Source organism: Crotalus tigris, unplaced genomic scaffold (genome assembly GCF_016545835.1).
Source record: "Crotalus tigris isolate CLP2741 ecotype Arizona unplaced genomic scaffold, ASM1654583v1 scf7180000019175.708988, whole genome shotgun sequence".
NCBI classification, from domain to species: Eukaryota; Metazoa; Chordata; class Lepidosauria; order Squamata; family Viperidae; genus Crotalus; species Crotalus tigris.
The window spans coordinates 652,221-679,699 of NW_024097417.1; the positions used below are offsets into that span (position 1 = coordinate 652,221).

Genomic DNA, 27,479 nt, shown 5'->3' on the forward strand with positions numbered 1-27,479 from the left:
ATGGCTAAGCCCTTGTATCAGGCCACTACAGGTTCAGATAAAGAACCCTTTGAATGGACCAAGGATTGTCAGGTGGCATTTGTTAACATTAAGACCACTTTAGTCAATGCTTCAGCCCTTGGCATTCCTGATGTCACTAAACCATTCACTTTGTATATGGCTGAAAGTAAAGGAGTGGCTACTGGGGTCCTTACTCAAACCCTTGGTACTTGGTCTCACCCTGTAGCCTATTTTTCCAAACAACTTGATCCTGTTGCTCAAGGATAGCCAGCATGCCTTCGGGCCGCTACAGCTGCTGTTCTCCTTTTGGGGGTTGCTGAACAATGAACCTTTAGGGCTCCTATCACAGTGGAATCACCCCATTCCATCCAAGATTTGTTAGCATTTAAGGGGGGGCCATTGGCTTACAGCCTCCCGACCGGAGTGGTATCAGATCGCACTCCTTGACAACCCAGAAGTTCACATCAAGCACAGTAGCAGGTTTAATCCAGCAACCTTTCTTCCCCAACTGAAACCGGATAGTGATTATGATTGTGTGCAGACTGTTACGGAAGTATTTTCTGGCCAGCTGGATTTAACTGAAGAAGCAAACAGGGACCTGTATACAGATGGCAGCAATTTTATGAGTCAGGGAGAAAGGCTAGCTGGCTATGCTGTGGTCACATTGGATCAGGTAGTGGAAGCAGCAGCTCTCCCTGCAGGTACCTCAGCTCAAAAAGCTGAACTCATTGCCTTGACGAGGACCTTGGAATTATCAGAGGGTGAGGTTGTTAAAATCTTTACAGACAGTAAATTTGCTTTTAGTGTTCTCATGTTCATGGGGCCTTGTGGAAAGAACATGATTTGCTCACGGTTCAAGGCACCCCTGTAAAATATGGACAGGATATTTTGAGGCTGCTGGATGCTATTTTGCTCCCACGCAAGGGGCTGTCATGCATGTGAGGGCCCATGGTAAGGATGATACTAAACATGGAAAGGGAAATGCCTTGGCCAACTGCACAGCGCAGCATCTGCTGGGGCGGCAGTGGGCTGGAGGCATGCACAGGATGATGTGGAGCAGCAGCAGCAAGGGGTGGGCATGCACCAGAGAGCCCACTTTTCCCCACCACTGCCCCCACCAGTGCGAGGAGTTGCTGCCAGCCAGGCCTGTTGACACAGAGATCACCGCTGCTGTGGCCGCTGCCTCCTGCCCAGCCCCATATGTTGCCCAGGCACTGTTGCCCTATGAGGCTGGGCAGCCGGTGTGCAAGATCTGCTGCCTTGTCAGGCTTCTGTGGTGGGGCCGGCTGCGATCAGTGGGCAGCTGAGGTGGCTCCAGTCCTCTGGCTGCCCCTCTGCCTCCTCCTGCTTCCCTCCATGGCCGGCCAGTCGAAGGGGTGGAGCAGCAGGAGCAGCAGCAGCCGCTTCTGCCATCAGAGCCACCGAGTGAACAGGGCCTGGGCCAGGCGAGGGTCGCCTTCTGGCCATCCTGGGACTGTCTCCGCCCATGCTACCTCTTCTGCTTTTTTTTCTCCAGAGTGTAAAAATACATGGAAAGTCACATAATCTTCAATAAAACTATGGAAATTTGAGGCAGGAAGAAGCCATACAATAGCCAGTTCTAATTTTGTTGATGCTGTTTGGTTTTTAAATTATTTGTTGAGAAACTATGCATTTATCTTTTTTGCACACTGCTATATTTCATAACTGCAGATAGTTAATGACATTAATACATATACATATAAACCATCCACAATGGTCAAGTTTAAGTAATTAAGCTAAATTAGACAGATAAATTAATTAATTTCAATATTAATTAAATGAATTAAATAAAATAGAATGGAATCATATGTGGATATGTGCCATCTTGCAAAAGGCTAACTTAATGGCTATCTCTATCTCAATTACAAGTAGATATGAACTTACCATAGCTAAGCTATTCAGAGAATATCACAGCCAGTAAATCAACCAATCTGGTTCCATTTTCTCCAACAACCAAACCTGTTAGAGAATTTTAATTTCTCTATTGGTGAAAAAATAAATCAGAAGCTCTCACAGTTGACTGTATTTTGACAGCCTTTTTCTGTCCCTTTCTTCTGATTGCTTTCAGAATATGTACCCATGCAGTACTTCCAAAAATTCTCAAATGTGCCAGTGATGGCTTTCTCCCATATAGAATGGCATATGGAGTATTATTAACGGAGGAACTCCACAGCCTGTTAACTATATAATTGGCAGTCAATATGGCTTCTCCCCAATATGAACTGCTCATACCAGAATCCTCTAACAATGACTCTTTCATTGCTTGCAAAACACCATTCCTTCTTTCAGCTACACCGTTCTCTGCTGCTGTGTAAGTATTTGTACGTCTCTGTCTTATCCCCAACTGCCCCAACCATTGTTGGAATTTAGTTGACATAAATTCAGTACCTCTGTCAGTTTGCAACTGACACACTTGTTGTCTGTACCTTCTCTCTACAAAACTTACCCACTGTTTGTATTGTTGTAGCACCTCTGTCTTTGCTCTAAGCAAGTAGCAAAAACTATACCTGCTATAATCATCAACAATTATCAGTGCATATTTTGCTCCTCCCAAACTGGCTTGCATAGGTCCCACCAGATTTGCATGGACCAGCTCTAGAACTCTTTTTGTTTGTCCTGTGCTACATTTACTAACTGGGAATGCCTTTGACTTTGATGCTTTGCATACTGCACAGTCCAAATATGTTTTGCATCCCTTCAAATTTAGCCCTTCTGCAAAATCTTGCATTTGCTGCAAAACTTTAAAGCTTGCATGGCCAAGTCTTCTATGTAGAAGATGAACACATGAATCATGCTCTGCAACATTCTTAAATATATGGGAACATTCAACCTTTTGTCCCTGCAATACATATAGATTATCTTCCTTTATGCCTTCTGCACAAATATTCCCATTCCTTTTGATGAGACACTTCCCATTTACAAAAATGATCTCAAAACCTTGTTTGTCTAAATTAGACACACTTAACAAATTATGTTCCATCTCAGGTACACAAAGCACATTGGTAAACTTTGATTCCAAATATGGAATTTTTACATTGCCTCTTCCAATGACTTTTGCTTTCTGGCCATTTGCCAAAGCCACAGTTTCTTGTGCTACTGGAACAAACCTGCAAAATAATTCAGAGTCATTAACAATTGTTTGACTTGCCCCATTATCTATTAGCCACTTGTCTCTGTTGTTGCTATAGCAAATTTTTGTAACACCAAAATGTTCCTTTGCAAATCAGTCCTTTTTGGTTGCACAAATGTCCTTTGCTGCAAATTGTTCCTTTGCAAACAGTTCCTCTGCAAACAGTTCCTTTTTAGATGTGTCTTTTCTCCACAAATGTAGCAATTCTTTTCTTGCTTAGCTCTCTGCCTGCAAAATGTTTCTTCTTCAGAGACTTGCAGTCTGGACCCCCTCCTCAGGAATTTCTCTTCCTTGTGGCTGCTTCTAAAATGGCGCTTTTCTTGTTCATTAAGCAAACATGCCTTTAAAGCCTCAAAATTTAGTTCTTGCTCTTCTTTACACTCAAATATTGCAGAAACTGTGTCCCAGGTTTTATCTAAACTGTTCAACACCAATAAAACTTTCTGGGACTCAGGGAATTTAATCCCACATTGTTCTAAGTCCAAAAATAAACTTTGCATTTTATTTAAATGCTGTTGCACAGATTCACCTGGTTGCAAACAGGCCCTGTAAAATTTTTTTGACAATTGCACTATATTACATGCAGAAACATTCACGTGCACAGCTCTCAACTTCAACCAAATCTCCTTTGCAGGCTTTACATTTACAACATTTAGAAATTGTACATCATCTAAATTCAAGATGAAATAAGCCATTGCTTGATCATGACTCTTCTGATCAGCAGCTGCAAATACTTGTGGTGGATTTTCTACAATATACCACAGCTCTTTAGCTTTGAGCAAACATTCCATTTTTGCAGCCCATATAATGTAATTCTTCTGGCCCAAATGAGGCACACAGCTTTCCTTAAATTCCATTGCAGCCATTCTGCTAATTCTGCCTTGTTCTTATACTTTCTAAACACAGGCAATTTCTTCCAGCTTTAAATTACAATGCAGTCCTTAGTAAGCTCTGGGCCCATAACCTGTTAGAGAATTTTAATTTCTCTATTGGTGAAAAAATAAATCAGAAGCTCTCACAGTTGACTGCATTTAGCTGATTCAAAATAACTTCTTTATATTCATATAAAAATAATTACAATACCATACATTCTTCTTTACAGCAACATAGCTCAATTGAAGACTTCTTACAGAGAGATACAGAGACAAACCTGAGACTGGAAATCCAGCTCCTAACTCAATAGCTTTTGCACAGATTCAGTAGCACTTTCTTCACATTGGCTGACTGAGTTACCACATGACTCTTCCTGCTCATGAATATTCCAACAAAACCCACATTTTTCCTCTGTGTTATTTTGAAAGAGGGTTTCCTCATCACCATCCTGATTCCAGTAGGAAGATACATTTAATGCAAATAATGACTATTCTGCAGAAGTATGTAAATTATCACCTTCTCATTTTGAGTCTTCCAGAATGAAGCTAGACCAATGGGTAGTTACTGAGCTCCCTCTTGTGTTATTCATGCTCATGAATTTTCATCTTCAATTAATCGAGCTTTGTGAAATTTTATAAGTAAATCAAAAGGAAACCAACTGTATTTATTAGTAAATAATAATGATAATATATAACAATCATTAATTTCATTAAGTTGTAATCTTCAGTATGAATTTTAATCAATTACAGATATTAAGAATTCTGATAATTTTGGAGCCCAATGCTCCTCTCACCTTCTTCCCATGTTTATTTTGTTAATTAAGAAGAGCAATTGTGATATCACTGCATACACTGCAGGGTTCCTCTTGTATAATAAACAGGCCTGTTTATGGAAATTATCATAACTCTATTCAGATTTGCTACATTTTTTCTCCCTACTGGATTTTACATATACTGTATATCTACACACATGTTTATGTGTAGACTCTGAACTTCATCAGAATACATGGGAATTACTTCAAAGCACAAAACTCTACTGATTCTTTGATAGAACTGTGACATGGGTCCATTGTGAAGAATGTGTGTGAATCAATTTGATAACCTGGGTATTAATTGCAACATTCTGTGAAACTGAACATTCTGCATTACTGTCACCTAATGCAGTGAAATCACACAAAGCCTTCTTAACTACATTAAGAAGTTTCAAAAGAAAAAAAAGTGAAACAGTAAATCCTATTGCTTGATCAAAACTACTCAAAATCTATCATTGCCTTTTTGTCTGATATTCTAATAATTAGTATTCATTAATTATATTATTTACAGTTTTAAAAAGTGTCACTCATTTTTATATGATATTTTGTATGCTTAAATGCATGCATTTAGCCTTCTTGTTTGTGTATACATGTGTGTGTGTGTGTGAGAGAGAATAGCAACAGAGACAGGCAAATTACACCTTGTTGTGTATTTAATATAATCCCCACCCATTTCCTGATGTTATAAAAGCAATTAACTGCCCATGTTTTAGAGATGAATCTTCTAATATTTGTCTAATGGAGAAGCTTAGAAAATTAAGGAACTTACATGGCAAAGGTACGGTGTGATAATTATTACACTGAGTTGGCTAGTTATATTAGGTATAGCATTATTCATTTTTTATGGACATAATGAAAATTGTAAACACTTTTCTTGTTGAGAATATATTGAATAGTTAATTCTTTTGAATACAATATGTAGGTAGATTGCAGCTGCAATTATTCATATACTTAGAAAAATTCCATATGTTATTTACATCTGACTCTCCAGGCATAGACTTGGATTGCAGCTTGTAGAGTAGATTAAAAAGTGAAATAATAGAAAAACAACTATATTCATTGGAAAATATCTCTGAATTACTTCTTATATTTTTACATTACAAATGCCATCCTTTATCATTGATACTTAGACAAACTAGTGTAAACTATCATCAGATAATTTTTCATGATTTTTTGCATGGATTCTTTCTCTTTAATCTCTTGTTCTTTTTTTCTTAATATTTGTTTGGAAACACATGCCAAATGTGTAGACACCAAGAATAAATACATAATGAAAATTGGCCACACTGTGTTTTCATTAATGTATCCACTATCCAACTGAACTCATTCTGAATGGACTTTTCCATTATTTGTTAAATGTTAAGGAATTCTGGAAAAAGCCAGGCTCTATTTCGCAAGAAAGACTCTACCATCTTTGGAAGAAAGGAAAAAATATGACTATGAGTTTGCAACTTCCACCTCCTTCCATGGAGTCAACAATATTATTCATACCAAGAGCAAGACACGCAAGATCTTATGGATGGTAGTAGTCTTGGGCTCCATTGTCCTAGTTGCCTGGCAGGTTTATTGTCGTTTCTTCAATTATTTCAGCTGGCCCACCACAACCTCAGTTGTAGTTCAATATGTGGAAAAGATTGAATTTCCTGCTGTAACATTTTGTAATCTGAACAGGTAAGGCACTATTTTCTTCTTTGTGTCTTAGATTATTTTAAGCTATGAAGATCACAATTGGACAACCATCAAGACTAACAATTCTAGCATTTTAGAGTATGCATTTATATGAGTTAAAGGTTGCAATATTGTAGCCAGTGTAAAGTTAGATAATCTTTGTGTAATTCATCTTTGCTTTGAAAAAAAAGCATAGATAGCCTTGGGCTACTCAAGCATTCAGAACTTATATTTGCATTTCTGATTTATGCTTATAGGTTCCAAACTCAAGCAGTAGCTAACCTGAGCATCGTTTTCTTCCTCTGGAGCATAGTATCAGGAGTTCTTCGTATGTTCAGTACTGATGATAAGTTTAGTCAAGAACTACAAGATTTTTTTCAAGGGAATCAAAATTTCAGCATCAAAGAATTCACAAGAGATAATGGTTTCTATCTTAACAGCAGCACATTGCTGAGTTGTGAATTTTTTGGGAAAAAATGCCATCCAAAGGTAATATTTTTGTTTTTATAAAAAAATGTACTAGCCAAATGCTGAAATAAATGTAGTCTTGATCTAATGAGCTGAAAGGCAATATTGTCTGAAAAAATATTGTCTGAAAACTGAAAGACAGTTTTCTACCAGGGTAAGAGAATGCATATTTGGCTGTCAGAATGCATATTTTGATTTTTTAGCAAAGGGCTATATGCAAAGTTAATAATGCACCAAGCACACGCAATGTGAAAATACATACTAATATTTTATTTGTTTTTTTATTATAGCCTTTTATTATTTTTATAAATAACTCAAGGCAGTGAACATATCCTCCTCCTATTTCCCAACAACAACTGTGTGAGGTGGGTTGGGCTGAAAGAGAGTGACTGGTTCAAAGTCACCCATATGGCTTTCATGGCAAAGGTGGGACTTAAATTCACAGTCTCCTACTTCTTAGCCTGGTGCCTTAACCACTAGACCAACCTGGCTCTCAATATATCTTAAGGTTGGAGATTTTTTGCTCAGTGTTTCACCAATACATAAGGATATAGGTATACACTAGTGCAGGGGCCTGCAACCTTGACAACTTTAAGATTTGTGGATTTCAGCTGGCAGAAATCTGGCAGCTGAAAGTTGTCAAGGTTACAGACCCCTGCATTAGTGAATCACTCCACAGGTTTTTAATTCATAAAGTGAAACTTGATTGTAATTCAAAAATTAATTCCCACTTATCCATCAAAAAAAGTCAGAACATAATTATTGAAATTTAAAAGCTCATAACAAATAGTTCCCATAGACGTACAGTATTCCCAAGCAGATTGCACCTCATTAATATCTGGTTTTATTTACGCTAAATAAAAGCATTGTGACTAAAAACTTCCTGATTAAAATCCATTGATTTCACTGATGGGACCTTACTACAAGCCTAAGCATGATGAGATCTGCACTGATTGGCTACTTTCAACAGTGATCTTTAGCCAGAGCTAAAATTCAACCTTTAGTTTTTTAATTAGAAAAATACTTGCAAAACTGTGTGTAGTACAAACTTATTCATTCACTGACTTCTGTGATACTAAAATACCACAGGTAATAGCAAAACCCAAAAGCTACAATATCTGTGAGAAAATACTAACTCCATTTTTCTTTTTCTTTTTTCTTTGTGGAAGGACTTTGCTCATGTCTTTACTGAATATGGGAACTGCTTTACTTTTAATCATATTAACCTTCCTACAAGAAGAAGAGTTAGCCTTTCTGGAAGAGGCCTCAGTTTGATTTTTGATGTCAAACAGGTAGAGATATTCTCATGAATGTACCATTTTTGAAACTCCACTGGTTAGTAAAGTACTATAATTCGTTTGCTATTTCCTTGCCAAAGTTAGCAAGTCATGGTGAGGGAAAAATCAGAGTTGGTGTCTGGAATATAAGCTGTCTGCTCTTTTTTTTTTACCATTTTCCATTGATTAACTAGAAGGAGTACTGGCCCATTTAATGAGGATGTCTGAATTTGGTGAGCTAACCAGAGGGGCAACTCCATTGGGACAAAATCTTATGTACAGTAGTTACATTTGCTATGATTAGCACAGTGTTTTTCAACCAGAGCAACTCCTAGATGTGTGGATTTTGACATGGCTGGCTGGGGAATTCTGGTGGCTGAAGTCTACATATCTTAAAAGTTGCCAAGGTGGAAAACACTGGTTTAGCCTAAAGAAGAGAAGGCTAAGTGCAGACATGTCTTTCAATACATGAAGAGATGTTACAGAGTATAAGGCAAGAACCAGTGAGTGGAAGCTTAATAGGGAAAGATCCAAACATGGAATAAAGAGAAATTTCCTCATTGTGTGAGCTATTAAACAGAGGAACAAAATTATAGATGTTTCATCACTGCACTTTTTCAAGAACAGAATGTCCACAACAGGATGGGATTCCTGCAATGGGATGAGGGTTAATTAGATTATCTTAAATAATTTAATACCCCATTATATTAGAATGATTCAATGCCTATCATTCCCAATCAGCTGGCATTATTGTGGTCTTGTTGAGATTAATGAGATGTGGGGAATGGCAAATTGTATGAATTTATCAGAATGTTTTGAACTTAATTATACTACCTTTAAGCATTGCCAAAGTTTGAATGTGCTAGTTTATTGCTTCAGCTATATACTGCAATCTCATACATGCTGGAACTTCAAAAGAGCAGGTCCAAAAATACCCAGCAGGATATTGCTTATTATTAGGCTTCCTTCAAACTAGCAGTGACTTGCTTAAGTACTCTATGGAGCCCAGTCTAGTCTACATTCTTGTCCCTGCCTTTTAGAAATAGTCAAATGCAATCTTTAAAATACATTTAAAATGCATTTAACAAACATAACAAACACTTAGAGGCTAAATTCTGATCATAGGAGTTTTCAAAGATCATCTTTACGTTTATGATTGGAGCATGTTAAAGTGAGCTTTGAATGAGAATTAATGATACAAAATATCAAATAGTTGTGTCTTTAGTTACATTTGGGCAGAATACATTTCTTACCCTTAAAGAGTTAATATGATCGTAACTTAGGAATTCCTATACACAAAAGTGCAACAATATATAGCAAGATATAGCAAGATGCAATATCTTTCTTTCAAAGTGCAGTATGGAAAATTAAGGAAATTTCCACATACTGAGAAATGAGTGTCAGCACTGAGAGCAGGGGGCACTAATGCTATCATGTGCATCATGATGTCATGGTTCAAATGACTTTAATAACATATTGGTATCTACCAGATGTTTGTGATGAGAGAATCTATTCTTGCAGTTATTCAAGTATTAGAAGCAATAGGTTGTATGCTTTTAACCTGTATTCTTTGTCAGGGCATTTTCCATTGTTTAATTTCCTGTCAGTTTTCATTGTATTTGGGTAATTCTGAAACATTGATCACTTCATTTTACAGTCCAGATTCCAAGATATGTAGATAAAGTTTGAATGGTCATTTGTATGGTAGTCACAAAGACATAAACCTAAAGTGTGTACATTTTACATTTGTTTTTGTTTGCACTTTTGGTCAGTGACCATAATTAAAACTATTTGCATTTGCTCAGACCTAATGGGACCTAGTGTCCAGTAAGTATGTATAAAACTGCAATCTTAATCTGTATTGTTGAAGGATAATTAACAATAAAAATGACATATTACATAATATAGCAATACCTCATACCAATATTCATATTGTTTTGTTTCAATTCATCAACACAGTAGATAATTTTGCAAGAGAGCAGTTAACAGATCACTGACATGGAATTTATCCCATCTATTTTACTATATCTTTCTCTAAATAATCTTATTAGAGTCAGTTCACTGATGATCCTAGTCTTGGTTTTGTTGATGCTGGCATAACCTTTGCTATCCACTCACCTAAAGAACCTCCCCGATTTGATGGTTTAGGTGTTTTTACACCAGTGGGGATGCATGCCCATGCTGCAATCCAAGAGGTAAAAGTAAGTATTAGCATTTGATATGCAAAATGGGATTCAATATTATTTTATTTTTTATATTTTAAACAAATCAAAAATAAAATATATGATTTGTATAGTTATAACAAACATGTTTTAAAGAGATTACAGAGCTTTAGGATTTAGTCTGTAATAATAATTGTTGATCTGCATAGTTAAATCAAATTCAGTCCTGATAATGAAGTGCTTTAGAATAAGATAAGGATTAGATTAGGGTTAGGATTAGGGAATAGAAGGAATAAAAAAGTAGCATTTTTAAAAGTTACATTGAGATAGGACCTTGTTTCTGCTATAAAGCAAAATGTGTATGTCTCCAGTATAGCTTTTTTATTTATTTCAGCCTAGGAATATAATTCACAGTATATTCAGTTATGTTTTGTATTCAAAGATGATTTGTGCTGAAAATGTTTATTTTACAGTGATTATTTTTCTGGGCTTAATTTTTAAAAGTTGTTCAGTCAACACTTTGCTATTGAAATTGATGCCATTTTTCTCAAAATAAACTTCCTTTTTTCACGTCAGACAATTATCCAAGAATACCCTTGGGGAGAATGCAACCCAGATATCAAGCTTCAGCATCATCAAATCTACAGTACATATGGATGTCTACAAGAATGCAAGGGCCACCTTATACAAAAGCACTGTGAATGTTTACCTTTTATGCTGCCAGGTACAACTTGGCAGATGTACTTATTTTACAAAGGTCTGGATTCTGGGTTAACAAAAATCCAATAGTGTAGGAATCATGATTGGAGAAAAAAGCTACCAAGATGTCTAAAGGCAGATGTTACAATACATGTAGATTAAAATGCAAATGGGTAAAGTTCAAAACAGAAATATATAAATGTGACATACCACACTTAATGCAACAGTGAAATATAAGGATACCTCTGCTATGGAGAGAGTGGACATTCTATTTTTGCTTACCACTTTCAGGGAAAACTTCAAAGGTGATATAAGTACTGGAAAAAATGGCTGAAATTGCCATTTGATTCCTCAATAGAATAGATTAATGTAAATATTGTTACTATCTTTCTTTCTCCTATATAAAGAGATCTTATATATGCCCTGTGAGTGGATATAAAGCTGAATTGTTAGATGAATGGAAATATAAGTTTGAAAGTGCTATTCATACTTTTGTTTATATTTCTCATTTTCATTTACTGCAACTGTCGTGTGTACCTGTTGAAAAGGAAATGGCACAGAATGTGACTTGGAGAAATTTTACAGCTGTGTTTCTCCTACTTTGTGTGAGTATAACTAATAATAAGTATCACAAAACTAAAAACCCTGTTCAAAACTTCCATTGTAGCTGTACAAAATTATACCTAGTTAGATCACTAAGATATGGACATGATAATATGGCCCACTGGGTGAATAATGGTACATGATCCTCTTGCACCACTCTTGTAAGATTCAGTAAGATATAATATTAGAATGTAACACAGGGTTTTCCTAACTATATGCATATCACAATTACATAAATGCATCAGACATAATTATAAAGATTAGAAAACAAGTTAACAAGAGTCTGGCATTTACACTGATGGAAATAACAAATTAAGGAAAATATGCAGGATATGGCTTCTTGAATTCTTTCCAACTCTGACCAGCACTGGACAGTACATGGTGGACTCTGCATGCACTGCTCTAGATACTGTGGCCAATATGAATAGTTATTTAGAATGGAGCACTTGGTAATAGTCTGAGAAGCTGCACAACTGTCTTTTCCATACAGTTTCATTGGTGCAGTTATTTTCTGAGTGTCTTTCTGCACAGTCCCAAATAGGATCCATTGAAATTTTGGAACATATTAATTTTGCTAGCTTCTGCACCATTTCAATTTGATCCTATTCCGCTTAGTTTTTTTCAGGGTGAACTTGTCTATGTACATAAAGAATCTTGAGCCTCTTTACCTGATTTTGTTCTGCTGGGTTGCAAAGAATACAAAATGAATCCAGTGCAGTTGGACATCAGTGAATATTTTATTGATATAAATAATTTACTATCTCTCCCTCTATGTGTGTACTTTTTTTTCATTTTAGATAAAATAGAATTCATGGGATTGTGCACAGTAGGAACACATAATTCCACATGTCCAGTACCATGTGAAGAAACAGATTACCCAATCACCATCTCGTATTCTACTTTTGCAAGTGAACAAGCTCTGAAATTCCTATCTGCAAAGCTGAAGAAAAAAACAGAATATGCCAGGTATTTTTCTTTTTATCATATAGTCAAACCATAGGCAAATTTCAGGTTTAATTTCACTCCATATGCAGCACCTGCTTCATAGTGTTGCACCCAGAAGCTATGCAAAGCTTGGCCTGGTTACTACTTTTGCAGGAGACAAGAGAAATAATAATAAAAAAGATCCAATAAAAGCAATAGCAAACCAATCATGGTCCAAAGAGCACCTTGGATATAGCCATGCATTCAGCAGGATTTTTACTTTTTACTTTTACTTTTCTTTTAATATGAAAACATTGGATTAAAGACCCTTAAATTTTATCATGATTGTGATGTCACCTCACAGTGCAATCCCAGCTCTTTCTCATTGTGCTTTGACTTTGGAACTACTAATGGAAAAAGGAACTGGATGTAAATAAATGTTTCCATCTGTTCCTTATTCTATAGATACTATATGTTGGTAATATTTTGGGCTAGGCTATATTTTTTATTAGTTTCTGAAAGGACTATATGCCAACCTTTTTTTTTTTTGCCAAATTGTATTAGAATTATTTGCTTTGAAAGATGACATATTTAACTCTTTCCTCAGTTTAGTCCCATTGTTGCATTTTTATTTACTGATATAATCCAAGAACTGTTATGATTTATTTAGGAGAAGAAAATCAGTGTGAAGATTCCAGGGTGGGAAAGACTGAAAAAATATCATTCTAGAAAACGCATCCTCCTGGGTCATTGCTATGATAAAAACTGTACTTGCTTTATATCAAAAACAGGAGTGCCATGGATCTTTTTTGCAGACTGTGTTTCCCATCAACATTTTTATTTAATTTATGCTGACATTTGATTGTCCACAAATGGAGCTCTATCTTGCAATTACTAAGTGAAGCTTGACAAATTACAGGAAAATATTTCTGTTCCCAAGTACTTAACCAACATGAATCTAGCAAACATATTAATAAGCAAACATAATAAACATTATAAATGGTCATCTAATTGTCATTCATTGATTTAAAAAAAACAAAAGTAAAAAAGTAAAATTGTGTCAGCAGTCATAAAAATGGTGCCCATTAGCAAAACCATTAAGTAATTGTAAGACAAAGTGTTCTGAAGAGAAAAATATTACCTAAGAAAGAAATTGTTGCATTAAAGAATCCTGGATTTTCAGAACTAGGCAAAAAATAGGCAGTCTTTTTATTATTTAAGAATCTACAGTCAAAGAACAAAAAAGAAAGAAAACACCCAATGTTAAAATACAAAATAGCTAGCCTAAAAATCCTGTTGACAGCTGGAATTAAACATCCAATGGCATCTGAATACCATTGCTCTGCCACAGAATTTAGCCACCTTCCCAGATATTAAATCAGTATTCTATTTTGCATTATCAATTATACTCTTCTGTTTGTCATGGCCATGAAGCCCAGGAGAAGACATCCAGTTATGAGGCCACTGCCATACCCCCATAGATGTTTTGTATATATTTACATGGATTGTGTGTATATGTTTACTTCTCCAGCATGATAGATGTAGCATCCACCGATTAGGGTAATCAAAGCCCTCCTGCTCAGATTTAGACTAAGACCAAACTTTAGCCACGCCTCCCTTGGGCACTCGTTTCCCGTTTTGTCTTAGTCTATGCTCAGAGAGGACACAGTTTTGTTAGCTCCTCAGCAATTGTTAGTTTAAATAGTGTAGCATTAGGATTGTTAATATAGCTTCCTGTAGTGTACTCTTTACATAATTTTTGTTTTTTTAGTAAAGGATAGTGAATTAGCAACCTTGGAGATTTGCTTTCCAGAGGGCCTAATTGGCCTTGTGGATCGTCGGAGCTTTGCCGCTGAGGCGGCTTTCAGCTCAGAGTATCTGTTCAGCACACCGAGGGAGGCTTCCCTTGTGTCTGATAACAATTTTTATTGCCAGCGTTTCTGGAGAATTCAGCCGATTACCAGAGCTTCTCTCTTGCCTCGTGGCCACGAGGCTCTATCCAGGATCGCACAGAGACTCCCCCAGGCTGCAGAATCGCAAGTAGTTTGTGGTGCCTTATAGCTGTAAGGGGGGGAAGTGTGTGTAAGGTTCCCTCCGTCTTTTTGCCTGCCTGAACGGGGACTTCAAAGACGAGGCCGGAGAAGCTGTCTTACAGCTCTGACTAAGAGGAGAGGCCTTTTTAGGCGCAAAGAAGACCTGCGGCCGCCATTTTGAATTTGGTGCTGGGCGTGGTCGCCATTTTAAGGTTGCTGTTTGCCTCCAATTCAGGCCTAGCATTAGTGACTCACTGCGTTGGGTCCTCTTGGGGGTTTAGCTGTTGTTTTTTCGACACATTGCTTCTCAGAGATTTATTACAAAAATAAAATAAAATAAGATAAAATAAAATAACAATAATAATAACAATAATAACACCTATTATCTTAAATTGTGGGGTTCCTGACCTGTTCTATTTAGCTCCCGGCGCTGTGCCGGCAGGGCCCAGCAGACAGTTTTAGACAGCTGTTCTGGCTGTTTGCCATTGTGGTTGTCTTAGGGCGTGGGAAGCTTCCCTCCCGGACAACTTGATCTGCGTAGTTACCCCCACCCCAGGGCTTCTCCTACCTGGAAAGCCTGGGCACAATGGCAGATGGTGAGTCTCCTCAGGCTTTGCAGGGTTCTGATATTCCCCCCATTCAAGCAAAACGCAGATCCTCTGATTCAAATACAGGGGGGAAGAAAAAAGCTAAAACCAAGCATTTATCAACCAAAGAACCCTCCAAGACTGCTGAGCGAGAGGCCTCGAGGAGACACCAGGCACTGGAGCAAGAGTTCTCCAAAGCACAAAGGCTCAGGTCCAGAGAAGCTGAATTGGTTCCCCCTGCTTCTCTGGCCAGCTCACCTTATGAGCCCTCACTGGTGCCGTCTTATCAAGCCCCCAGGGCAGGGTCTCCTCAAGGGGGAACTGAACAGGTCAGTCTATCTGCCCCTAGACAACATATCCCTACATCCCCTCTGCCAGGGCCTTCCATTTCTCCTGCTAACATTAGTACGCATATTCCTGAGACCACTGCTGCTGGTGTGCCTTCAGCTGAGCGATCCTTATGGGCTCAACAGTTTCAGAGCTTTATGCACCAGGCCTTCAATCAATTCATGTCTTCTTCCTTAGCAGCTGGTCCCTCACAGGTTTCACCTTCTCCACCCTTGCCCGCAGACCTCACTGGACGTCCCCAGTCAGCAGGTTCAGGTATTTCTGAGACTTCATCTCAGTTTGGGGAGACTGAATCTGTTGACCTGGTGACAACTGAAGGACCTATGTCTGAGGATGAGGAGGTAACTCAGGATCCAACCCCAACATCGGGGCTTTTTGATCCAAACCTATTCAAATCTCTTTTGTTAAAAGCCTGCACAACAGCCAACCTGGTCTCGGAGCAGGAACCCAAGCCATCTACCTCGGCTGCACAAGAGTCAAACCCTTTGTTTGTTAGAAAGGTGGTAGAGGAAAAACAAGTTCCTTGTCCAGCTGTTTTCCATGACATGGTGGGAAAAGAGTGGACCTCACTGGCCACCCTACCCTCTCCTAGCAGCACAGAAAAGAGATTGTATAATGTATCTTCTGCATTCTCTTCCCTTCTAGAGGTTCCCACAGTGGACGCTCCATTAACATCTTTGTTCTCCACATCCACTGTTCCTGGAGACATGGCCGAACATCTCAAGGCGGAAGATAAACGTTTTGAGTTTTCTCTCCGCAGGGCTCACCAGGCCTCTGCCTGGGCCATCAGGGCGTCTTCGTCCTCGTCCTTTTTCATGAGAACTTCTATCATGTGGCTCCGGGAACTACAGGCATTAATTCCTCCAGACCAGGTACGCGCACAACATACTCTAGGTAAACTAGTAACAGCGGCGGAATACATGTCAGATGCTTCCCTCAACTCCACCAAATTTTTGGCCAGATCTATTGCAGCCACAGTTGCGTCCCGCAGATTCATGTGGCTCAAACAGTGGAGGGCTGACCTAAAGTCAAGGTGGCATCTTGCTACAGACACCTACAATGACAAGAATTTATTTGGCCAAATCCTAGAGTCGTACCTGGTGGAAGGGAAGGATAAGAGAAAAACCTTAGCTCATCCGTCCAAGAAGACGGATAGGAGACCTCAACAAGAATTTCGCAGGCAGTCCTTCAGGGCCGGAAGTTCTTGGGAATGGAGGCAGCCCTTTCGATCAGGGCAGTCCTGGGATTGGCCCAGAGGTTCCCGATCCTTCTCCCCCAGACAGGATCGCCAACAGGACCGCCAGAATTCAGGAGCCAGGGGTCAGTTCCAGACCAAGCGACCCTTCAGGGGGGCAGGAGGCCGTTCATTCCGAAGGTCTAAGTGATGCCAGATTGGACCCTCCCATAGGCGGACGCTTAACCCTGTTCAGCGACACTTGGGAGGTCACCACAAACGATACCTGGGTGAGAGAGATCATAAGATTCGGTCTAGCCCTAGAACTAAAGACCATACCACCAGACCGTTTCCTTCAGTGCCCCGCCTCAAGACACGCACACAAGGCCAAACTAGTAGACACAGCAATATCACACTTATTAGAAATAAGAGCCATAGAATCAGTTCCTCCGGAACAAAAAGGAAAAGGATTCTACTCCATTCTCTTCGTGGTTCCCAAGCCCTCGGGGGGATGGAGAGCGATATTAGATCTAAAGGGACTCAACCGCTTCCTAATCTACAGGAAGTTCAAAATGCAGTCCCTCAAGTCCATTCTAGCAAGTGTCAGGAAGGGAGATTACCTCTCCTCCATAGACCTGACAGAAGCCTACCTTCATGTTCCTATCAGACCACATCACCGCAGATTCCTCCGCTTCTGCCATGCAAACAGACATTATCAGTACAGGGCACTTCCCTTCGGTCTATCCTCGGCACCACGGGTATTCACAAAGATACTGGCAGTATTAGCAGCACATCTCAGATTAATACCGGTAAGAGTACAATGTTACCTGGACGATATAATCATCCAGTCCAGTTCATTCCACACTGCTCAACTAGATCTACAGACCACAATAGAAACACTTCAGAGACACGGCTTCTCAGTAAATTTCAAGAAGAGCCACACCACCCCTACCACTCGGATCTTGCATCTAGGGGCAGTGATAGATTCAGACCTATGCAAGATCTACCTCTCCCAGGAACGCAGGGATGGTATCAGATCCTTAGTTCGCAGGATCCAGAGAGAGAAGGTAGTTCCCCTTGTCCAGTTGTCACAGCTGTTGGGGAAGATGATTTCTTGCCTAGGAATAGTGCCGTGGGCCAGTCTTCATTCCAGACATCTACAATGGTTCCTGCTTCCCTTCCAGAAGCGGAACATGAGTGCCTCCACATGGAAGGTGAGAGTTCCGTACCACACTCTACAGTCACTCAGATGGTGGGGGTCACCAGCCATACACAAGGGGACATTCTTCAAGGAGCCTCACAGACTTATCCTGACCACGGACGCCAGTCTGTTCGGTTGGGGAGCGCACATGCAGACACATATGGCTCAGGGTCAATGGTCCAAGCACGACCTCACGCACAATATAAATTGGCTAGAACTCAGGGCAATACACCTGGCTCTTTGCCAGTTCTCCAACATAGTGAAGGGGAATCATGTCCTGGTAATGACGGACAATGTCGCAGCCAAGGCTCAACATCAACAGACAGGGAGGGACCAAATCTTGGTCCCTCATGCAGGAGGCCCTAGCATTGGGTCTATGGGCAGAATCCCATCTGAAATCCATCAGAGCAGAACACATTTCCAGGGAGGAGAATCGTCAGGCAGATTCTCTAAGCAGGGCGACGATAGACCACTCGGAGTGGCGATTGGAACCGAACCTCTTCAGGGAAATATCGGAGAGGTTCCGGCAGCCTCAGGTAGACCTGTTTGCTTCGCCAGCAAATGCTCAGCTTCCCAGGTATTTCACGCGGTTTCTGTCACGGGGGGCGGAGGGAACGGACGCGCTATGCAGCAGATGGCCCAGGGGACTTCTGTATGCCTTCCCTCCACTTCCCCTGATTCCAGCTGTCATCAGGGGGCAGAATTAATCTTGCTGGTCCCACATTGGCCAAGGCGTCCTTGGTTTGCAGATCTCGTGGACCTATCAATCTCCCCACCTTGGAAGATTCCAGCAGATCGCATCTCCCTCAGTCAGGGTCAGCTCCAACATCCGGACCCGCAGTGGCTTCAACTAGCCGCTTGGCACTTGAAAGGGAGAGCTTAACTAGACAGTCCTATTCGACTGGAGTGATTGCTATAATTCAAGCCTCCAGACGTCCCTCCACTAACAGGATCTACGATGCCACGTGGAAAAGTTTCTGTGCATGGTGTAATACCAGGAGGGTCAACCCACTGGCTACCACCATTCCGATATTATTGGACTACCTTTTAGACGGACTAAACAGGGGACTGTCTCACAATACCATCTGTAGGCAGATCGCAGCATTATCCACGGTTCTCATTTGCGAGGATCAGGTACAGCTATCTCATCATCCAGCTGTTACGGCCTTCCTTAAGGGAGCCGTTAATACAGGTCCCCCTGTAGTACACAGATATCCCACATGGGACCTGCCAAGGGTTCTGCAGGTTCTTACCAGTTCACCATTTGAACCCATCAGATCTTGTTCACTACACTTCCTTTCATTGAAAGTAGCCTTTTTGATAGCCATCACCTCGGCAAGATGCATCTCGGAACTTGCTGCACTCTCGATCAGGGAGGATCTTTGTGTTTTTCTGGATGACAAAGTGATCCTAAAATTGGACCCTTCTTTCATTCTGAAAGTCAATACTAGCTTCCACAGGTATCAAGATCTGATTCTTCTGGACTTTTGTCCGCGACCTTCTCACTGTCTTGAAAGATTGTGGCATACATTAGACGTATGCAGGGCTTTGCATCACTATGTGAAGCGAACCGCTGCATTTCGTAGATCGGAGGCCTTGTTTGTGTCTTTCCAACCTTCTTCCATGGGTCTGAAAGTATCATCCTCGACCAGTGGTAGATGGATTAGGGCCTGCATCTCTCATGCTTACAGGACTCAGTCTCTTCCTGTTCCTCCTCGCATCACTGCTCATTCTACACGTAGCGCTGCCACATCTGCGGCCTGGTCCACTCAGGCCTCGATTGAGGAAATTTGCAGGGCAGCCACCTGGGCTTCCCCCTCTTCATTTATAAGGCATTACAAGCTTGATAAATTCGCTGCCTCAGACGCATCCTTCAACAGAAGGGTTCTGCAGCAGGTAGTCTCTACACATGAGCCACAAGCCTAGACTTCCCTCCCGACAGGGACACGGGTGGCTTTGGTATGTCCCAATCGGTGGATGCTACATCTATCATGCTGGAGAAGGGGCGTTGTCTTACCTGAACGCCTTTTCTCAGCATGAAGATGTACATCCACACCCACCCTTAACACTTAGTCTAGGCAGATTTTTTTTAGGAGGAGCTACTGTGTCGGACCTAATGAACGCTTCGCCTCGACAAAACTGGGAAAGGAGTGCCCAAGGGAGGCGTGGCTAAAGTTTGGTATTAGTCTAAATCTGAGCAGGAGGGCTTTGATTATCCTAATCGGTGGATGTTACATCTTCATGCTGAGAAAAGGCATTCAGATAAGACAACGCCCATTCTCTTCATCATGTTTTCATCACACAATAAATAAATAACAATATTAGTAATTTGCATACTGGAATTGGTCTTCCAAAGTTGATTGATAGAACATTTTAGGTGTCCCCAGAGGCGGGAAGTTTCCATCTCTAGTTCTGGATGGGGTACATTGTCAAACTAGTGCACAATTTGGAGATCCTCCTGGATTCATGTTCAGAGACCAGGTGGCAAATGTTGTAAGTAGGGCTATTGCACAACTATGTTTTGAAAAACACACTCTTTCCTGGATTAGGATATGTTATTCATGGTCACCCATGATTTGGTTACCTCCCAAGCGGACTATTACAAAGTGTTATGGAGCATGGTGGCTTGTGTGGTTAGGACGCTGGGTTGAAGGTAGCAAGCCCACATTCAAGACCCAAGTTCTGCTGTGGGGTGGGGTGAGCTCTCTTCCTTAGCTCCAGCTTCTGCCAGGGACCAGAAATAAACCCCCAACTGGGCGTCCCCTGGGCAACAGCGATGTCACCAGCTAATCCTTTCAACCCAAAGCACCACAGTGCTTCTGACATGAGTGTGATGTGATTACAAAGTGCTCTGCATGGGGATGTCCTTGAAAAGCATCTAGAAGTTGCAACTGATCCAGAAGGTAGCAGCACAGACTTGTTATATCTCTGCTTTGTGAGCAACACTGGCTCCCAGTAAGCTTGCAGGTATACTTCAAAGTACAGGTTGTCAGCTCTCTCAACTTTTCATGGCATGAGGCAGGTGATTTATGGGACTACATCTCTCTGATTGCTTCTACCTATCTAATTAGATCCAGGAATGCTAATGATTAAAAAATGCTATCTTGCAGAACCCAGAAAGCAGGTCTTTTCTGTCACAATACTTGCCCTTTGGAACATCATAGCCCTGAGATCTGATTGGTCCTGACACTTTTCAGAAGGTTTTGAAGACATAGATATGTTTCTAGACAGGGGGTTGAATAATTTGTTGGAACCTCTCTGTTGTGATCTGAAATGATTATAGATTGTTTTTTTTATTTTAGTTGCTTTCATAGATTTTAAAATATTGTTTTGATGTACAGTGGTACTTTGATATGTAGAGTGGTACCTTGTTACTCAACTGCTTTGAAACTCTTTGAATTTGGTACTCAATGCATTTTGATGTGAAAATTTTGTCCTGGTACTCATTATTTGTTTAGTACTCAATGCACAAGCTAGAACTTGTCGGTGTCAGCTGTTTTGTGACTCACTACATTATTCCTTGTGGGAAAAATTTGTTTGGTACTCATCATTTTTGGTACTCATCATGTCTCCCAGTACCATTAATTGTATTTTTATATCTTGTTGGACATTGCTATGGCAAATGAATAGCCATGTAAATTGAATAAATACATATTTCCATATATGCATACACTTTCAAGAGTATATAATTGACCATAATTTCAGTGTCTGAACACACATACACACACACACACACACACACACACACACACACACCTTAGGAGATATTATTAAATCTACTAATCACTGATGGCAAAACATCTAAAAGCAGTAGCAACTTCATACTACCCAAGGCAATTTTCACTACACATAAAAAGTAAGATAAAATGTAATGATTCTTAATTCAAAATTTAGAAAAACTATTAGTTTGGAATTAGAAACATAATTCTTTCATTTTAATAACCAATTTTAAGTGAATAATATTGAAAGCCTGCCAGACATCTTTCATTTTAATTAAAATCCTGAATTGATTGGATCAGGCATCCTCCCAACCTCTCTCTCTCTCTTTCTGTCTTTCTCTCTCAACTAACTTATATTAACTAAGCCCATCACCCTCAAGAACTTATTATAATTAATTCACTGATGATTTAATTTCTGCTGCCAGAGTAGGGATACTTGTGAGACTGTCTCATTCCAAAACTTTTTAAGTTTGATGATATATGCCTTAATATGAAGAAGCTGATCAATCTAGGCATCCAAATGTCTTAAGCTGATGATATAAAGCAGCAGTAGCACCAATATTCTAATCCAGGTTATTTGTCTATATTCCTGTTTTGTCAATGCTTAAACTTTTCTTCACAATTCAGAGACTTATTATGATCTGAAAACCTGGGTATAAGAAGCAACTAAAACATAACAGGTTTGATGCAATGAACATGAATTTGGGCAAACTCCAACAGTGGAGGACAGGGAGGCCTGCCGTGCTATGGTCCATGGGGTCACAAAGAGTCAAACACAGTTTAGTGACTGAACCAGAAATATTGTTTACTTTTACAGATAAAAGTGTGCTGTCAGCTATTAATTGATTCTTTTTCCCTATGTAGAAAGAAAAGCATAGTTAAACTGACAACACATTATCTTTATAACCCTTAGGAATAATCTTGTATATATTGACATTAAATACCACAATTTGAATTACAAAATGACCCAGCAGCAGAAGGCACTGAGTGTATCAGAACTGTTAGGTAAGTATTCTATAATTACATTTTATAGCTAGCTATTGCTAGTTCAGATAAAGCTGAACAATATGTAATTAACTTTATGGTTCTTATTTTATTTAAATTTGCTTATATTCAACTCTAATATAAAAATAGATGAGAATATAAGGATAAATAAAATACATAAAACCCAGAGGCCTATAGTGAATACATTTTTATCATGTTTTGGCCTCATTGACATCAAATATGTTCACAGGACTGAGGTACAGTATCATATCTCTGTGTTAGATAACATGTCAATATGGAGAAAATGGCCAGCTGACATGCATTTTCATTCTGAACTATAAATATAACACAATATATTCTGTGCAGATGAGATCAAGTTGTTAATATATATAGTATTAAATTATATTGACTCCAAAATAAGATTTCTGATTAAATAAGGATATAATTGCACTTAAAAAACACTAGATTGATAAATTTGTGGCTTTCATTGCAGCTGATATTGGTGGTCAACTGGGCTTATTTTGTGGAGCTAGTATGATTACCATAATTGAAATTGTCGAATATGTTTTCACCAACTTCTATTGGATGTGTGTTTTTCTTCTACTAAAAGCACCAAAATTGCCTGATTGGGACACTTCAAATCAGAATGAACAAATGCACAAGAGAAGAATACAAGAGTGCTAAGACCTTGCAGAAAACAAATACACGGCATTTATTTTTAACATCTTTGATACTAGAGGAAAATAAGGCCTTAGTATCATTACTCATTTTTTATCAGGATAGCAAAAAGTCCACTTTATGCACCTATCTGTACAGAGTAATAGTTACCTATATTATTACATTATACTTTGAAAACAGTCCAGAAATTTCAACTGATGTGAAACAGCAGCCAGTAAAAATGGTGGTCACTCCAATCCCATTATGGCTGGGCTTTGCAATTTGTTGCCATTATTTAAGTACTGCTTTAATATTCAAATTGTTCAAGAAGATCTTATTCCATATATCTGGTAGCAAAATTCCCCAAAAACATTTCTCAATCTGTAGTTACTGTTTGGTACTCTCAATTATTAAAAGTGGTAGCTGCAATGAAGAGACTTTTTCAGTTGTAACCCCCTTTTTCTGAAAAAATGCCTGCTACCAAAGGGATTTTCCCCAAACTTGCATTATAATCTTTTCAACAGCATGTGAAAGCTTTGGACATGAATTAATGGTTTATGATCTGTCTGTGTTCCTAATGTTGCTTTATTGATGTGTTGCATTACTTTTTAGCTTCAAGTAATAACTTATTGCATAGTTATATTGTTTGTTTTTTCCTTATCTTTCTTTACCTTAAGTATTTAATTCATATCACTGCAAAACATAGATCCTTAGATAGTTTTATTGAATAATGATAAGCAGGAAGTGGTTAGTGTACAGTTAAGCATGTCATGTTAATCTAAGAAAAGGATCAAGTAAAGTTCGATTAACCTTGATTAAGTGGATCATGTAAATACAACCACTATGTGAATTTGCTTAATAATCTGTGACTGTAAGATTGTAAGACCTCTACCTAACCATAATTTTTTTTGTCAGGAAAATTTAGATTAAATTTGGTTCATTTCCACATATTAATTTATTGATATATTTTTATCAAGAAAATGTATATTTATATATAGGGTAGAACTTTTCCTGAAATATGCATTTTTTATTCAGTTATTCTTCTGAAATGAATTTATTTTAATACATTTGTTTTCTAAAGCAATTAATTACTACAAAAGCAACACATGTGTTTTTATGCAGTTGCACATAATAACAGCTGCCTAAAGAACATCATTAGTGACAAGGTTTTTTATAAACATCATTTAATATATAGATACATTTTCATACATAACAAGAGGAAAATATGTGGCTAAAATGAAGTAAATTTAAGTTTCTGTGATTACAGTGTATTGCCAGCAGATGTCCTACTCATCTTTCTCTTTTAATTTCTAGTATTTTTTTTTTAAAAAAAAAAACATGACACAATGTAGGAATGACTTTCATTCATTTGTGGAATCAATGAAATATGGAAATGCATTCCGCTAATTCCACCAGAACAGCTAATAGAGGCAGTTCTTGCTTGGTATCGATATAAACTGATAGTGCTTTTGTACTGAAATATTTTCCAGCTGCTTCACATCGAACTTATATTTTGACCCTTAGGAAAAAAGACCTATTGGAATTCTTAGTTTAAGAAGAAAAAAAGACAACTAAGGATACATGTGATAAGAATTATAAAGTTATAAACACTTATACATAGTGGGGTCAAAATTGCAATTATTTCTTCCAGTACTTGTTGCATAAAAACAAAGTCAGATCAGAACTTATTCATGGGGCACTGAAGATCTCAAAAGGGATATTTTGCTTCAGAGGCCTAATGTCTCTTCAAAGTGATTTTCTGAAACAAAATTGTGTCTCCTTTCTTATCAGTAGAGAAGTCAAATTACTTTGACATCGACAATGGTTACACTTTGAGACAAGACCGGCCCTGCCTTGACTTTTGATAAGCATAAATTGAGTGTTAGCAGATTTAGGACAAGCAAAGAAATTATATTTTATCTACTGTGGAAAAGTTTTACATGAAAATAGTTCAGTCCCTTGGTCAGTCCTTAGAAACCGGTTTCTGAAGGTAAGGCAATGGCCATTACTTTAGGTGACTTAAAAGGATTTATATAAATTCAGGAAAGAAGACAGGATCATAATAACTCAAAGGAAATATAATTGAGACAGTAATATGAAGCAAAGGAGAAAAAAACAATTGTCTTTTTACAAGTTTCTCAAAAGGAGCTAACTGGTCACTGGGGAAATAAGAAACTGGACCAGATGGAATGAAAATCTCATCTAGCATGGATGTTGGTGTGTTTAATAGTGCAAACTGTTAATATATCTTAAAATATTATTTGTAATTATGTATATGTATTGAAGCCAACTAGCACGTATCATAGCTTTTAAGTGCTAAATTCTTTTTTTGCCTGGTTCAGAAAATAATTATACTGTTAAATGTAATGCAACCCACAGAAATGTATCCACCACTTTAGTTTAGTAAAGTAAAACAGGGAGTCATGGCAGAAAATTTTTAGAAGTTTACATAGTATAGAAAAATGAAGATACTACTTCTATCCATTCTTGAAAAATATTTCCTGGAAATGGCTCAATCCTCTCAATTGCAGATATTGATGAGGCAACATCAGTATCTGATGCTTGGCATTCTTCCCAACTCTGAGAATCCCCAAACATCTGGAGAGAAGGCTGATATAAACAATAGCAGAATTGTTATTTGGAATAAGAATTGTAATATCTATTTTTTTAGAAGGGTCTGCAAACAAATGCAGACAAAATGAATTATATATTGAAACTCATTAATAATTATAGACACAGCATTTGAAGATTCACAGAATTCATTGTGTTACACAATATTCAATGGTGTTTCCTAACTTGGTTTTTAATACAACTCACTCTTGCTCTGCCTTTGTCTTTCTGTGAATATGTATGTTTAAATCAGTATTCACTGCCTAAAGTAGTGGACAATATCAACCTCCTGGAAAAGTCTTTGCATTTTTATTGCCAAGATTTCCGGAGTGATTTGCCATTGCCTTCTTCCTAAGGCTAAGAAAGAATCATTAGTCAAAGGTCACCCAGCTGGCTTTGTGCCTAAAGCCAGTCTAGAATTTACAGTCTCCTGATTTTTAGCCTAACACCTTAATCACTATACCAAATTCTCAAATTCCCATTTATTCAGGTATGGCACAGCAAGTGCTTCCCTCCCAAAATTTAAACAGACAACCAAAAAGATGTCCCAGATACCTGAGCATTATGGAGTCCTTGGTGCTCCTTGAGCTTGGTTGTTAGCTTACAGATGTTTCATTACCTGACCAGGTAATATCATCAGGGCTAGTGAATGTGTGGTTTGCTCCCTATTTATATTAAGTAGTTTGCCATGCCAATGTTGATGGGGTGTGGTTTGCTCCTTGATAGTTCCTTGATTAATGTTTTCTGTTTCATTTTTTGATCTGGTGTTAATCCCTGCTAATCTGGGTGCAGCCTGTTGGAAAACATATGTTCTGGTCTTTTTTTTTCTTATATTTGTATACAATAATATTTATTGTACTAATTTTATAGCATCAATATTTTTATAAATATATATTATAATATATATATTGTAATATTGTATTGTAATGTATTGTAATAATATTTTTATTGCATTAGTTTTAGATTAGAATTGACTCATGGCTAAAGAGATAACAGTGCATAAAATGTAAAACAAAACAGTCTCTGACAGAAACCTACCTAAATGGTTTTCTTTAAAAAGAGTGTGTAGTCCAAATCCAGTCCAAGATTCCAAGAATAAGGTCAGATAGTCCAGAAGTCAAAATTTCATAGCATAATTCACACAAATATCATATAACAACCAAATATCAGATGGTTGTTTCCAACAAGGGATTATGGGCTAGGACTGCCTTTTAAATAAGATTGCAACCAGGGAACATTAATCAAGAGAGGAGCCTATAGAAGACATCTTCTCTACTCTATTTTGTTTGCTAGGTGCAGGGCCTTGGAGACCTTATGTCATCACTCTCTGACTTCTCTAGCAGCTGAGGTGGTACCTATGTTTGATCAGCCTCAAGTGATTTGTGACTTTGTGTCTCCTAAAACTGACATTCCACAGGTCCTGCTTCTTCACATTCAAAGTCATTGTCCAATTCCTGGATCATGACAAAAGAAAACAAAAAAGACCAATATATATTTTTTTCAGCAGCCTGTATGATCTGTATATATTAT

The 27,479-nt window shown here is 38.5% G+C and overlaps 1 protein-coding gene across 1 annotated transcript; it reads left to right on the forward strand.

Moving 5' to 3' along the window:
- ASIC5 (acid sensing ion channel subunit family member 5) lies at nucleotides 1–27,479 on the forward strand. Its single transcript, XM_039360890.1, has 11 exons — nucleotides 1–205; nucleotides 411–761; nucleotides 6,200–6,506; nucleotides 6,761–6,992; nucleotides 8,141–8,263; nucleotides 10,300–10,449; nucleotides 10,987–11,134; nucleotides 11,658–11,714; nucleotides 12,510–12,678; nucleotides 22,612–22,703; nucleotides 23,176–27,479. Exons 1-11 carry the CDS (start codon nucleotides 1–3, stop codon nucleotides 23,364–23,366), a joined length of 2,025 nt encoding a protein of 674 aa, XP_039216824.1. The 3' UTR covers nucleotides 23,367–27,479.

Coding starts and splice junctions, on each gene's coding strand:
- ASIC5 (XM_039360890.1), top strand. CDS start 1: ATGGCTAAGCCCTTGTATCAGGCCACTACAGGTTCAGATAAAGAACCC. Junction 10,450..10,986: donor CTGCAATCCAAGAGGTAAAA/GTAAGTATTAGC, acceptor TTTTCACGTCAG/ACAATTATCCAAGAATACCC. Junction 22,704..23,175: donor GAGTGTATCAGAACTGTTAG/GTAAGTATTCTA, acceptor CTTTCATTGCAG/CTGATATTGGTGGTCAACTG.